Source organism: Camelina sativa, chromosome 11 (assembly GCF_000633955.1).
Source record: "Camelina sativa cultivar DH55 chromosome 11, Cs, whole genome shotgun sequence".
NCBI classification, from domain to species: Eukaryota; Viridiplantae; Streptophyta; class Magnoliopsida; order Brassicales; family Brassicaceae; genus Camelina; species Camelina sativa.
The window spans coordinates 16,713,125-16,727,981 of NC_025695.1; the positions used below are offsets into that span (position 1 = coordinate 16,713,125).

The window sequence follows — 14,857 nt, forward strand, 5'->3', positions numbered from 1 at the left end:
TCACAACAGATTTAATTGAACCGGAATCACCGGTAATCGAATCGTACCGGAGAAATAAATCGGCAACGATCAAGCTGGCCGTGAGAGTGACCATGTCCTTAGCTGCACACTGTTTATTCGCGGCGCTAGGCGTACCGGTTTGTGGACCGTTAGACCAGTAAAGATAATCAAGCAACTCAGACCCGGTCTGACCAATATACCGGTCCGGTTTAAATTCATCCGGTTCGTCAAAAACATTACCGTCTCTCATCACCATTGGCTGATAGCCACAGAGAAGCTCACCTTTCTTAACCTCAAAAACCGAATCGTGTGAGCTTATCTGAAAATCTTTCCTCGCACGTGCGAACTGCAACGGAACCGGAGGACTAAAACGCAGCGTCTCGTAGACCACGGATTTAACCAGCTCCATTTCGTTAACCGTCTTGTAATCAAGATCCGACCCGGATCCGCAAACTCTCCTGACTTCGGATCTAATCCTCTCCTGTAAACCGGAGTCGCCGGTGATCCTCCCGATCAAAGAAGGTAAAAAGACTGAAAAGCCCCCGTAAGCGTTAAACCCCATCACGAATAAAAGATTATGAATAGCCTCCTCTCGGGTCAACCCGAAGTCTTCTTGACCGCACCGGATATAATCTCCGGCGTTCTCGTCGATAAAATCGTATAGCTTCTTGTAGTTTCCGGCGATTATTTGAGAAGGGTAAGCCCAAGTATGGAGAAGAATCTCCTCAAGCGGCTGAGGAAGAACGCCAAGTTTTGTAGTTGGGATGACTTGCAACGCAAGCCAAGTGTTGAGTGTTTTCCAACCGTTCTCAGCAATGTCCGGCGATACGGAAACGTCGACGCCCGCGAGAGAGGCGCAGAGGAAACTGAAAATGCAACGTTGGAGTGGGAAGACATATGAAGCGGCGCCGTTTTTGGATATCTCTGATTCGACTGTGCCCCAGAAAGTGTTTAGGTTTGAACGAAGCTCTCGCAACCATACCTTTGAGCTTCGTTTTAGTGTTTCCATCGCGAAATTTTTTATCTGAATGTAAAGATACAAGTAAAACGTTAAAAACCATTAATATATAGTTAAAATACATGTAAAAACGATAAAAAAAAAGTATAAAATTAATGTTTTATATATATAGAGAGATAAATCGTTCAATTGTGAATAAGAAAACAGAAAAAATATACTGTTCATCGATTACATAGTCTTTAGTAGTTTTAAGGAATGGTGGAAAACGCCAAACTTCAAGTGTTTGTTTTTTGTTTTTGACTTTCGATTATTTACAATTACACATTTTAGTTGTTTTTTTTAATAGCGCAAGAAATGAATTATTTGTTTAAGTTTTAACTAATTAAAAAGATATGACCTAATTTCATAATGATATCTGGTTTAACACCCATTACCATAGTATTTTAAATTATCTGGCCAGAGATATAATATCTAAACTGTTTCTAACTTTTCATTATTTTTTAATTTTTTAATACACTGATACTCAATAAAAAAATGTGGAATGGAGATTGGAGATGGTCCTGTTTTTACTAAACTTGAAACGTCGTACATGTGCATACCTTTGTTTTTTTTGGTATGACGTATAATAAATTAAAGGCTCACATGATAAAGAAAGGATGACAATTTTTCCAAAAAATTATATCCGTAAACTATCCTTTTTTACCAGGTCTTTTTCATATTCGTTCAATTTTATACAAACTTCAGAAAAATGCTAAAAATAAATCCTCTAAATTACCTGAAACAAAAAAATCCATTAATCGGCTTGAATTTGCCATTAATTAATAGTAAAAAGCTAAAAAAAATTACATGACGTCATAATATGCAGTCTTCAGAAACGCTAAAAACATATATATTTATAGATAGAAATGATAAAAATTTATTAAAAAATAATTTTGATTTTCCTTTTTTTTTTGAGGTTTTATTAATGATATCTAGTTAGATAAATAGAATTCGATATAATAATTAAAAAAAACTAGTTAGGTTAGGTTGGATTCGTACTTTTGGAAGGTTTTTTAAAAATGATTTCTAAAAAAATTACATCTCTTCAGTTACAACAGTGGATATTAATATTACATGTCTGTTAAGTAAAGTCTTGGGTTTAACTTTTTTTTTTTTTTTTGGCAAAGTAATTAATCTCTTCTCCTCTGTCGATATATACTTCTCAAATCCAATTGGTATTATTTAAAAGCTCCAACAATCGTTACTTTGTTTGCTACCTTATTAATTACTTTATATACTCATCATATGTATAATAGTATTAAAGCAACGTATATGTACGAACCTTGGCATGCTTTGGCTCGGTGGTATCGAGATAAACTCCAACTCTAAGGCCGCCGTAGAACTCAAGGCTAGGCCGGAAGTCTCCGATGAGAACATCTCTTTTATCAACTAGATCCATATCAAAGAGATGGCTAAAAGACTTGACGTCGAGGACGGCAATGATGTTAGGGTTAACGTTACCGAAGAAAGGAAACGTCGGAGGGATGTTTGTACGGAACACTGTGCTCTTGTACTTCTCTGCCCTTGTCCGGAAAAACTTGTCGGGCCCTTGGAACCAGAAGTAATCTAAACGGTCCGATAATGGTCCAACCAACGGCCAACCGTACGATCCCGGTATTGTACGGAGGGGAAGCTGCGACGGGGACGGTGCTGACGGTTGCTGTGATGTTAGGGATGTTGACGGTGGTGGCCGTGGGGAAGCAGTCGCCATCGTTCTCAACATCTTTAATTTGAGCTTAGAATTTTTTTTAGAAATTATCACTTCGTGTTCTATTTCTTTCTATGCGGTTGTAGATGTATCTTGGGAGATATAAATAAAAAAAAAAGATAACATGTAGTTATATTTCTGTATATCATTACCAGATGGATTACGTGCATTATTTGTGGACTCTTACGTAAATAACTTTTGTTTATATATTTTGATCTGTATTATATGTTGTTCCTGTTGTGTATAATATTTGACTCTTTTCCTACCAAAAAAAAATATTTGACTCTTTTTTTTCATTGTATATTTGAATTTCATTACTATTAAACATCATTATATTTCCGTAGAAATCAAATGTTCTTTATAAAATATGGACTCTATTTCCAAAACGGAAACCATAGTATATATGGCTTACAGCCAAAAATAAATCTAAATTATATTTGGAGAAGAAAATGGAAATTTAGTCAAGTTTACAGCCAAATGGCTTAATCCAAACAATAAATTAATATATCATATATATAGGATGAATTATTATAAAGTTTTTTACTATGCTATTTGAAATTTTAGTGGTTTTTTTTTGTAGTTTAGAGTATAATAACACTATTACTCAAAGAAGTAAATTGAATTTGGATGTGACCTATATACATTATGTGAATGTGAAAAAGTAGATGGAAAGTTTTCTTTTGTTTTATTTTTCATTAATAAAAATTACGTGTCACATTGGGATAGGCTAGAGAGTGACGTTTATATGTTACGTACATACAAAGTTGTCTTTTATTCTTGGTTTCTTATACGTCTACGTTTACACAAAAAAAAATTATTAATATATATATACAAATTAATATATATATATATATATATCTATTTATATGTGTGTTTATTCCGAAATAAATGTTATTTTAAATATTTCAGCAACATTTAAATGTTAATCGGCGTTTGTATTTAAATTTTCTAATATACTTGATAAAAAAAAATCTTAGTCTTTCAAAAATGTGAGTTATTTCATTAATTCAAAGCAAATGCAAACATAGCAAGTAATGAACGGGAACAATGGCGTAACCATTGATAGTTTGATACCAACGCGATGATTAGGGCCTCCGCTGTTTCAAAACAAGTTTATGCATGCATATACATACATTAAGGGGGTGTTAACATTAAGATAGTCTTCATTTCTAAGACAAAACTTTTTTAAAGTGTATTTTTCAGGAAATATTTCTTATAGCACGATCGCCCAGACAAAATGAAACATATATGCAGAAAATTCTAAAACATTTTAAACTCTATATGGTAGTAGATTATAAGAGTTTAAAATTTTTGTAACCTTTAAAAATCACTATATGGTACTCTCTTTGTATCATAAAGTTTGATGTTCTAGGATTTTTTTTTTGTATCATAAAGGATGATTTCTTTAGTATATTTAATATATTTTTATTGTTGAAATCAAATAACTAATTAATATTTTTATAATAAATAATTAAAAATATATATGCAGTTGAATGACAAGTGTAAGAAAAGTATGAGTAAATAAGTATTAAAAGAAATATATAACAAAAATAATTAATAATAATAAAATATTTATTATTTTCTTAATCTTGGTGAAGATTAGATTATAAGAGTTTAAAATGTTTATAAGAAAAATCAAATGGGAAAAATAACTTCTATGATTTTTTTGGTAGAGGGAACAACTTTTGCATTAAATTCTCATTTTATTCAATGTCGAACTTTCCATACTCAAGATAAAAAGTTGGGACCCCAAAAAAAAAAAGCCGGGACATCACATCATTATTGGTGATATTCTATATGAGTGTTTAAAACTTTTTTTATAGTTAATTTTATTATTATTTTAATGAAATGTCTAAAAGAAAGAATGCTAATGTCTTTATGAAAACATAAAAAGAAATTGAGATGTTTTAAATCTTAATTTATAATTATTTTTAGGACACCCAACCTCTAATTAATCACCAATAAAGGTGGTCTTAACAGAAAAAGAAAGTTAAGACTAACTAATGGAAAAATTGATAGAAGCCAAAGCCATATACTCCTTATTTAATTTGGTTTGATTAGAGTTAGACCATTTCCGTCGGTCATTTGGAAGATGAGTGTTTTTAATAAGAAAACAAAAAAAAATAAAAAACTGAAGAAGGAGAGAGACACAAAATCTCGCAGAAGACAGACCACCCTCTCTCATTTATGTATCATTGATTTAATTTAAAAACAAAAAAATCAAATTAGAAAATATTAATAAAATAATTATGAGGTTCCAGTTTTAAAGGGTTACGGATGCTGATGCCCTAAAACCATTTTTAACGGGAGAACATGATTGGTGTTCTAAGCTCAATAAAAAGATAAATAAATTGAACAGTAGGCTTAGAACAGATTTTTTGAGTCTTGAATTAGAACAGATTTTAGTCCTGTTCTATGATCACGTGGCAGTACGTCAATGGTTGAGTTTTTTTTGCAACTGAGAAAATTTTTCATTTCTCTTCCTCTTCCAAATTGCATTTAGGTTTTGCGATGAAAAGAGAGAAAACGGCGAAAGCTTCGATTTCTACATCTTCGCCGACTAAGGTTAGTATTTCGGCCAAAAGTGTCTCTGCTTTGCTCTCAATTCTCTGTTGTACTGAGTTTGGAGTTGAGATTCCTGTCTCCGGATTGTCTTAAACCTTCTTTTACAATACTCTCCTCTTACATGCGAGCTTCTCCGATTCTCAGTTTCTGATCGCTTCATAATTTCGCAATTACGCGGCCAAGAAATTCATCAACAACCCCAACGGTTCGTTCTCTTCTTTCTTCTTTCTTCGTTCTTCTTTTTGTTTTCTTCCCGATTATCTTTTCGTCGTATCCTCTGCTCTGTTCGATGTCGCTGTTTCTTTCTCCGACGTAGATTAACGTCGATGAGAATTGTGAACTGTTGACCTATGTTTATCTTTCCCGATTGCTGTTTTATTATTTGCGATTTCTTAATTGCATTGCCTGTTTCTTGCTCATAAAATTCGCCTTGGTCGATTTTACCACATATACCCACCCTGATTTTGTTTTGCGATCCTTGAATTGTTACTCCGTCACCGCTGAGTTCGTTGCATGGTCATCACGATGTCTTGATTCCCATGGTTTAGGGTATAATTTACATCTTTATTGGCGTAGAATTAGCGGTTTGAGACTTTTTTTGCAGTCAGAGAATTGAATTAAGAATGGAATCCTTTTTGCAGATGTTGTAACTGAGTTCATTGAAGGCCTCGTTGAAACTTATCATGGACTTCAGTATTTGGATGGTTTCCCTGAGGTTAAGGTGGTTATACGAGTTGATGTCTCGGCTGAAAAGTACGACAAGGTTGCCGTTATATCAGGTGGGAGTTTTGTGACCAGAGATATTATGTTGTTTGGTTTAGGATTTTGAAAGTCTCTTAAGCGATTCTACTTTTGTATGCAGGTGGAGGCAGTGGGCATGAGCCTGCACATGCTGGTTATGTTGGAGAAGGTATGCTAACAGCGGCTATCTGCGGTGATGTCTTTGCCTCCCCACCAGTTGATTCCATCCTTGCTGTGAGTATTCCAGATGCGGTTTTCTATCTTCCCTCTTCTGTAACTGGTACTGAAGGATGTCTATTGATTGTCAAGGTAGTCAGAGTGGGAAAGAGAGCCACATTCATACAGTTTTATTGTTGCGAGGAATCTTTTCTTCGTGTTTTTGATTAATCTAGTTTCCCCATCAACTCTCTTGGCACTGGTGATCGCTTGAACTTTGCTTGCTGTTATTGGAGTTATTTGGTTCATAGGCACTTTGCTTCCATGTTTTTTTTATGTAACTTCAATATTCATGTATCAAATGTACAATAAAAATTGATTATTATATTATTAAATCTTATGATCTTAAACATGTTCTTCCAATAACCAATTTCTTAACAAAAGATCTAAACTAATAATCTTATATTATTTTCATAATATTTTTATTTTAAAAACTTGTTCTCAATAAAGATGCCCTAAACTGAAAGTATGAAGATCTTTCTTAAAAAATCAGTGTGGAGGAGAATCAAAAGATCAATAAAACACGTGTCTATCTAACTTATAACCACCGCTTCTGTCCAAAAAAGAAATTAACAAATGCCATGTTACCACCGCGTGATGAAGAAATATCAATATTGGTTACATTATTGATTATATTATTTCAGATGTGACGTTAATCCTTTGATTATATTATAACCTTATTTTCGATTTTTAAAAAAAAACGTTCTTTGAAATGTAAAACAACGTAATATGAATGATTGACTAGTGAAAACAATTTCTACTTCTCTCGATGAGAACTTTGCTTTCACGACTCGAAAGACATGCATGAGAATCTACGTTTCTAGAGTATGAGCAAATGGAGATCTAATTTCAATAAACTAATAACTGAGAGAGGAGACTGGGGAAGGTTCTCGCACCTACAAAAACCCCAAAAACAAAAACATTAACATATGGTCCCAACTCCCAAGTAAGTGATAGATTCTTCACCTACATTTTTGTACTCACGTTATAACTGGTCCCGAGGCACCATACCTTATGATATAGTTTAAAATTAAGCACCGTCATGTCAACTGGTAACAGCTTTTAAAGGGACTTCACATTATTGAATTCACAACAGGAGGAGTAAATAATATATTGAATATTTCGAGCTGGCAACTTATTACAACCAGAAACGAGAAAATCCGATTCTATATAGCATTGCTCAGGATAAGACTTGATTCAGGGGTAATCAGATTTAATTTGCCAATGCATTAGAGTAAATATCCATTAAAAAGAGATGAATCTTTGAAGTCTTTTAATAGAAGCCACACCCTTTGATAGACGACTAGAAAGGAATCTTGATAGACTACAGTCTACATGGAGTAATAATTCACCAAATGTACGAACGGTGGATACTAAGTTGTCCAACAGTCCAAGCCATGGAGTGGTGGAGTGGTCAATGTATGACAATACAAAAAGAAAAGCCTAAATCAGAGAGACTTGGTTAAATTTTCAAGTCCTGTTTTAAAAATTCCCGCTTAGCACCGATTACGCTCGGATAAATCGCTAGCCCATCTTCTCTACCTTGATTAATGATTAATTTCTGTCTATCATCGATTATCCGATTATTTTTGTCTAATTTGATTATAACCTGCTAATTCGATTACTTTTCGTTTAAATTCATGTATACCAATTATTTTTGAAGCCAAATATAAATTAAATCTATATATTTTTGTTATTTAGACATTTAATAATTAAGATTTTTTGATGTTTTACAATAATTAATGTACAAACTTTTAATGAAAATCATAAAAATTTCTTCTAAAGTTACGATTTCATGTGTTTAACGTAATTTTAAAGACAATACTATAGTTTTATATTGTTTTTGATACTTTTTAACATAAACAGAATTATATAAATATCTAGTACTATATATTTTTATTTTATTATTAATTTAATAAATAATCCTAAAACTAATCATCGATTAATAACCGATTTCTCGCTAGGCGCTAGACCCGACCGCCCGACTAACGCCTAACAATTTCTAAAACAGGGCTTTCATAAACTAGCTCTTTACCAAAAGCCTAAATTAAGCCATAGAAAACCAATCGTTGTCAATAATCTACCGAAATAATGAACAATCCTTATAATTCTACCCTCACCTCACTAAACTACTCTGAACTCTCTAACCAGATTCATATAATATTGGTATATTTCAATTTTTCAATGAAAGCTGAAAAGCTTATAATGAATGTTGTAGTTTTTAGAATAGTCTTTGGTTTGAGTTTTGAGTGTTTCCTAAACCCATTGTCACGTATTTTTAGATTGTGGTAAAAATAGTTTTTCATTTTGGTTTTTGTTTTTGTTTGAAAAATTGTTTTTCGTTCACGTAACTTTTATTTTATTTATTCTTCTTCTTTTCTACACATGTGGGGGGGGGGGGGGGGNACCAATGTTATCGATAGATGGATTTTTTTTTGGGTTGAAGAATAGTAGATGATTTTTGACCATCTCTATTAGTTATTAGTTATAAAGGAAAAAATAACAATCTCTAAAGAACATTTTCAATGGTTCTTTATTTTTGTCTGTATATTTTATTATAGAGTAATTTTTGCTATCTATATATATAGAGAAACTCTATTTTTTCCTCTATAAATAGAGTTGAACTATTTTATTTGCAAAATAGTCCTCTTAATCTTTAACTTCTTTTATTTATGACCAAAATAAATAAAATAAGTATTTTTAATAATTAATAATATAAATTTAAGTATAAATATTTATTCTAAAATATTGAGACTACCATTTGCAAAATATAATTTCATGAAAGTGTTACAAAATTTAAAATAAAATAGGTTAGTTTGCAATTTTTGTAAATAAAAGGTGTTAATTGTAAAATAAAAATAATATCTATTTAGAATATTCATTTACAGAGAAAAAATAGGAAAAATCATTGGAGTAAAACTCATCTCTATTAGACTATTTCCAATTGTTTTTTTATTTTTTCATCTATAATAAAGGATTTTTATAATAGAGATAGTTTTGCTCCAATGGTTTTTTCTATTTTTTACTCTATAAAAAAATATTCCCCATACATTCTAACGGTGAGTTTGGTCCCACCAAATCTTTGGCTCCATTTTCTAGAATTGTTGCATTTTACATTCTCACATTTTCCAGGCGCACCAGGTTCTCTACAAATTTATTATTGGAGTTTTTGAAAATCGTTGGGAAACAAAATGGAGGTAAACTAATACAAGATGAATCAATTGTGTAACCCTGCAAAAATGTTTTGAGTGACATGCATATACAAGATTCAAGGTAAAACATTTGTCCATCATTGTTACTGCTTTCAAATGTTAGGGACTTGGAATTTCTAACAAGACATTCTAAATGAAGTGAACAGTAATTTGGGGAAAAGAGCATGTCATTGGACGTAGTAAGTTATTTTGAAGATGCACCGAATCACCGACGCGGAAATACAAGGTAACAATATAGCTTAATTATTTGTTTTAGAGAATTAATTTGTTATGAAATTCTATTGCTTTTGGTTAACATCCATAAATTGTAAACTTTTATGTTCAAAATTCGTTTTTGTCATTATGTTAATATAAATTATAATCGTTCGATAAATTGACCCGTTACGTACGAGTCCATGTATCACTGATTTTTATATTATTGAAATATTTTTTTGTTGTAAGATCAAAATGTTAAGACTTAACCAAAACATGACCTCTAACAATGATAAGAAAACATTAATTGAGTACATTGTTTGAGATAATAATAAATCAGTCTCTTTAAATTAGTACCATACTAAAGGATAACATGGTTTGCACAAAAATAATAAAATAAATAAAAGATAATATGGAAATGAGTTTTATAATAAAAAAAACATAAGAAAAAAACTTACAGCTCTTCTTATAAGTAAAATTTTTTTAGAGATACAGACAGCAGGAAAGTATTATTAATTAGTAGATGTGTAGATGGAAACTGACATGGATTGTACAGAGTGAGCTTTCTCTTGTTTTGTTCTTGAATCATATAAAATGTAGAGTAATAATCTCCAACCATGAATCTGAAATAAAAAGAAAAGATGTAATTAATGAAACTCACCTTGTTTTATTATAAGATTAAAAGTAAAAAGAAAGAACAATGAATCTGAAATAAAAAGAAAGAGACATAAGATGAAAAGAAGTCAATAAGCATGGATAGATTACAATTGTTTTTCTCATACAATTTATAATCGATGTATATGATGTATAAAAAATTAGTGAAAAGCGAGAGATAGGAAATGCCAGAAAAAGATTGAGAATTTGAGTCCAACGTGAAATGGATTTTTCATTTTGTAGAAGAAGATAAAAAGGTTTAAAAGATCGTGGTGCAGTGTATGAGAAAATTTAGGGATTCTATGATTTTTTATTTTATTTTATTTTTTTAAAATATGTAGGAAAAAAAATGAGGAAGTTATGTATTTTTTTGGGGTAAAATGTTATTTAAACCATGAACCTGAACTTTGTTGTAGGCCATTTAAAATATCAACTTTTGTTGACGAGTTTTTTTAAACATGAAGTTTCGTTGACCAAGCAAAAAAAGATTTATAGGAAGTCGTCACGTATTAAGATTTAGGTATGATTTGATTGTATAATTTAGGGTATATTCGTGGAATGTGGGATAGAAATCTTCGTAGTTAATTAGGTAATATATTCTTAACAATGACGATATATATTATAGGTGCAGTTAAGGATAGAAGTTGAGTCAAATTTTGAATTAGGAATATATTACAAAACTAAAAATGGGGCTTAGTAAGATTTTGGAATATTATTAAAAGACTGATATCTGTCAAATTAAATAATTTAAGTTATTTAAGTTATGAGATTGAATAGCGTAATCAATGTATTTAATCGTTTGACTTGATAAGAATATAGACTAATTTAATGTAGATTAACTTTTTTGCAGCCCATTATTCATTTGATTGGAGGCGTTAGTATATCCATCGAGAAAGTGATAATTCGTTACAATATCCGATTAATAATTTTCGGGTTATTTCTAATTTAAAACCCAATCCATCGTATTCAAATGTCTTATTTAACTTTAATGACTTATCTTCAGTCAAATTTCGATAGGGGCATTTTCAGACTAAACTAAAGTTGTACTTCTTTTTTACTAATATATGGATAATGTCATTATTGTCAATATATGATATAAGAAAAAAAAGATTTTCCTGGTCCAAGTATTAAACGGTCCTCCTCAAAAATCTAATACAAGGAGGCCTACACCATCTCACAACTCTCAAACCCAAAATTCACAGGGAGTTCTACCAATATCAATAATTATATTCCACATAGTGCAGTTTTTTACATTTCTTCTTAAAAAATTAGAAGCTTATTTGGATCAGGCGGAGAACCATATAAGACTCATCCAATAACTTTGATCTTTACTTCTGCAAGTAATGAGTTTTTAGAGGTGAGACCTATTTTTTTTCTTTGTCGGATAAGTCAGCTTATGACGGCTGAGTTATGGTTAAGCACTATAACTCAGCCGTAACAACATTTCATAAGTCAGCCGTTGTTCGTAACTCAACCAGCCGGAAAATGTTATTTCAGTCATGTCGTAGTAATAATTCAGCCAAAATTTTGACAACTCAACCATCGAGTGAAAACTCAGCCAGGTATCTTTAAGTCAGCCGTAACGCTTGGCTGAGTTATGCTCTAAGTCAGCCGTCCGCTCTTACCTCAGCCGAAACATACTATAACTCAGCCGTCATTACCTCTGTAACGCGATATGGCTGAGTTATTTAATACACGTCAATGATTTCTGACGTGGCAATGACATTTTTGTAATTACATTTTTTTCTGTAACATAAAACAAGGGCACGCTGGGTATTTTGAAAATACCCGAAATATCCTAGTAATAAAAAAATGATTTATTTGTTTTGGTAATATTACCTAATTTGGAGTACATCTGAGTAAATCTCCTTTTATTTGCAGTAAATATTTTACATACCATTCCAACTAAAAAAATACAGCAAAATCAATATGGAAACCGAAACTATGATATATTTAACCACACTTTCTATTGTGTATTGGAGATATTCTATTTATGAATCTTTTGCAAACAAAGAGAACAACAATTTGATTCCTATTTTGTTTTCCAAAACCTGTGAGCTTTGATTCTTAATGTAAAAAGAACTCAGATTCACATTTATTTAAATATTATAATTAATATCTATAAACTTAATAAATTTTAAAATATTACGAATATGTAAAATTGAACGTTTTTTTTTTGTTTATCAACCATTGAACCATAACTGGCTGACCCATTAGCTAGCATGACTCGATCTCTGGTGTGATGGTGCCTTCTACAAATGGACTTATATCTCCTGCCACTGCACTAAGGTCACTTCACTTTAAAATACTATATAATATGGTTATAATTAGATGGGTTATAAAGAGGAGATGTTGGAATTAATAAAATATTATTAAATTTGTGCTAACACGTATTAAATCCTCATTTTATTATTTGTCAACACTATTAATATTAGAATATTTGACATAGAAAAGTTAAGTTGATTTAACTAAGATAGTGTAAAATAAGTTGATAAATTGGCTTATCCTATAAAGCACAAGTTAGATATCCAATCAAATTAAGCCACATCAAAGTCTTTTTTTTTTATTTTTTTTAAAGACAAAAATCCATTTATGAGAAAAACAAAACATGATCATGCAAAATAATTTTTTAAAAACTAAAAAAGTCACAAACACAACTGCTTAAAAAAATTCATTCCTAATTTTACTCCCCACTAATAGCTCCACGTTCATGGTTGTTTACAACATATCTATCTTTTATATAAATCCAATTTCAGTTTATACCTTCTTCATTTTTGTTTGAAAAAAAAATCCAAATACAAAAAACAAAGCACCACAAAACAACTTTTATCTTCGATTACAAATTTACCAGTCACCCCCACCATATTGACGGCCAACCACCAGATCCATACCTTTTGTTTGATCAACCATAGCCTTCTCTATATACACTACCACGAAAACCTCTTTGAGAAAAAGGTTATCAAGCCATCGGCTGATTTTTCAAGGACTTAGTGTGTCGATGCAACATCCGAAGGTCGCCTAATATTGTCAATCCATTGGTCGCGTATCCCTCAAGCACGTACAAGCATGTGTGTAACTTATTCCAGTCATCCTTGCTTTCTATCCCCTCTTAAAAACTTATGTTACCAGGGTTCTCATAATTTTAATCCTCGTCTTATTAACTTAGGTGAGCCACATTAGAGCCACGTCAGAGATGCCAAAGAGTGAAATATGTTTAATCAAATCCGAAAGAAATAAGATAATCAATAATTCTTCTATCGCTTTCTTTTTCGTGAAATTTTTAAGCAAATTTTCAATTTTTATGCATCTAAGACGTTTTAATTTTTTACTTGGTTTTAGGAAGAATAACACACAATTCAATGGCATATACCAACGAGCATCACAGAATATTTTTATATTCTCATACCATTGGAAGAAGGTATTTCCTGTTCTCATGCATTTGTATTGTGTATGTGTTTTTCATATGAGATCCATATTTGGTTATTTGAAAGCCTTTGCTAATGAATTAATGTCATTTTTCATAGATGTATCCTTTTATGAGATCAAGAGCTATAAATTCTCTGAAAAATGTTTATTTTGCATTGTTTTTTGTGTAATATATATTGTTTACACAAAAATATTTATTTCGCATTGTTTTTGTGTAACATATATATATATATATATGCATTTTTGAGTATGTCTCTTTTTAATATGTATCATATATATAAATGTATATGACTTTTCATATTTGTTTTCATCTAAAGAGCTACGTTTGCATTCTCATGTTTTTGCTGGACGTGGTGTATCCATGGCACACTCTCCATTGCTATGGGTTTTTTTAATTTTCTATGTTTTCTAACAGGTAACAGGTGAACTAGAAGAGAAACCAGAAGATAACGAATAACATATGAATTAGACGAAGATTAAATAGATAATGCTTAGAAAAAAAAACATCTAACTTGGAAACGAAACTGAACATGAAGACACAAACTAAAGCAAAGACAAGTAAATAACCAAGAAACGTTAGGAGCGAGGAAAATAGTAGAAGACGAAATAGCAGTAGAAGATGAAATAGAACATAACACACCATAAGTTTGTATTGAATCAACTTCACAAGGATAAATTTTGTGTCTAATACCAAGAATATAAGCCTAATTAATTATTCTTTGTATTAATTCTTTGAAATACATGTAAATTTTTGCATTACCGCTTTTGTATATATATTCTCTGAAACATCATTAGATATTAGTTATATCTGGAAGACTATTAATTTCTTTTGCATTCAACTAAAATTTTATTACTATATCAAGTAAGAAAACAAAAATTTCAAATGCATAAAACAAATTATTGTTTTACCACATGAACACTTTTTTTCTACTTGGTTAATAACATTTAAAAAAAATATATAATATAATTATTTTTTCCGTGCATAGCACCAGGTATAATTTGGCTTTGTGAATTTGAAAGAGCTTTTAGTGGTTGATCATATGATCGAACAGAGGATATGGATTTGGTGGTGAATTGGTAATCGAAAACAAAAGTGGTTTCGTGGTGCTTTTTTGTGTACAGAGATTTTTTTTTTTTTTTTTTTTT

General features: G+C 31.1%; 1 protein-coding gene and 2 long non-coding RNA genes across 5 annotated transcripts in view; 2 read left to right on the forward strand and 1 right to left on the reverse strand.

Annotated features, from left to right (window-relative positions):
• LOC104723616 (linolenate hydroperoxide lyase, chloroplastic-like) overlaps positions 1-2,814 on the reverse strand; it is a 4,921-nt gene extending 2,107 nt beyond the window's left edge. Inside the window, exons 1-2 of one of the 2 annotated variants that reach the window (XM_010442005.2) lie at positions 2,280-2,814; positions 193-1,024 (exon numbers count right to left, since the gene is read on the reverse strand). In XM_010442005.2, coding sequence (XP_010440307.1) covers positions 193-1,024; positions 2,280-2,720 — 1,273 coding nt within the window. In that variant the 5' untranslated portion in view covers positions 2,721-2,814. Of the gene's footprint in view, positions 1-9; positions 1,025-2,279 lie in introns of both variants that reach the window. The other variant, XM_010442004.2, reaches the window with a different exon arrangement.
• Positions 4,983-6,575, forward strand: LOC104723617. Of its 2 annotated transcripts, XR_757379.2 has the most exons (4): positions 4,983-5,270; positions 5,415-5,475; positions 5,912-6,049; positions 6,133-6,575. It is a non-coding gene; the product is annotated as an uncharacterized LOC104723617 (long non-coding RNA). The 2 variants fall into 2 exon arrangements; XR_757378.2 differs by having other exon boundaries at positions 4,985-5,475.
• Positions 9,308-11,326, forward strand: LOC104723618. Its single transcript, XR_757380.1, has 3 exons — positions 9,308-9,500; positions 9,579-9,665; positions 11,136-11,326. It is a non-coding gene; the product is annotated as an uncharacterized LOC104723618 (long non-coding RNA).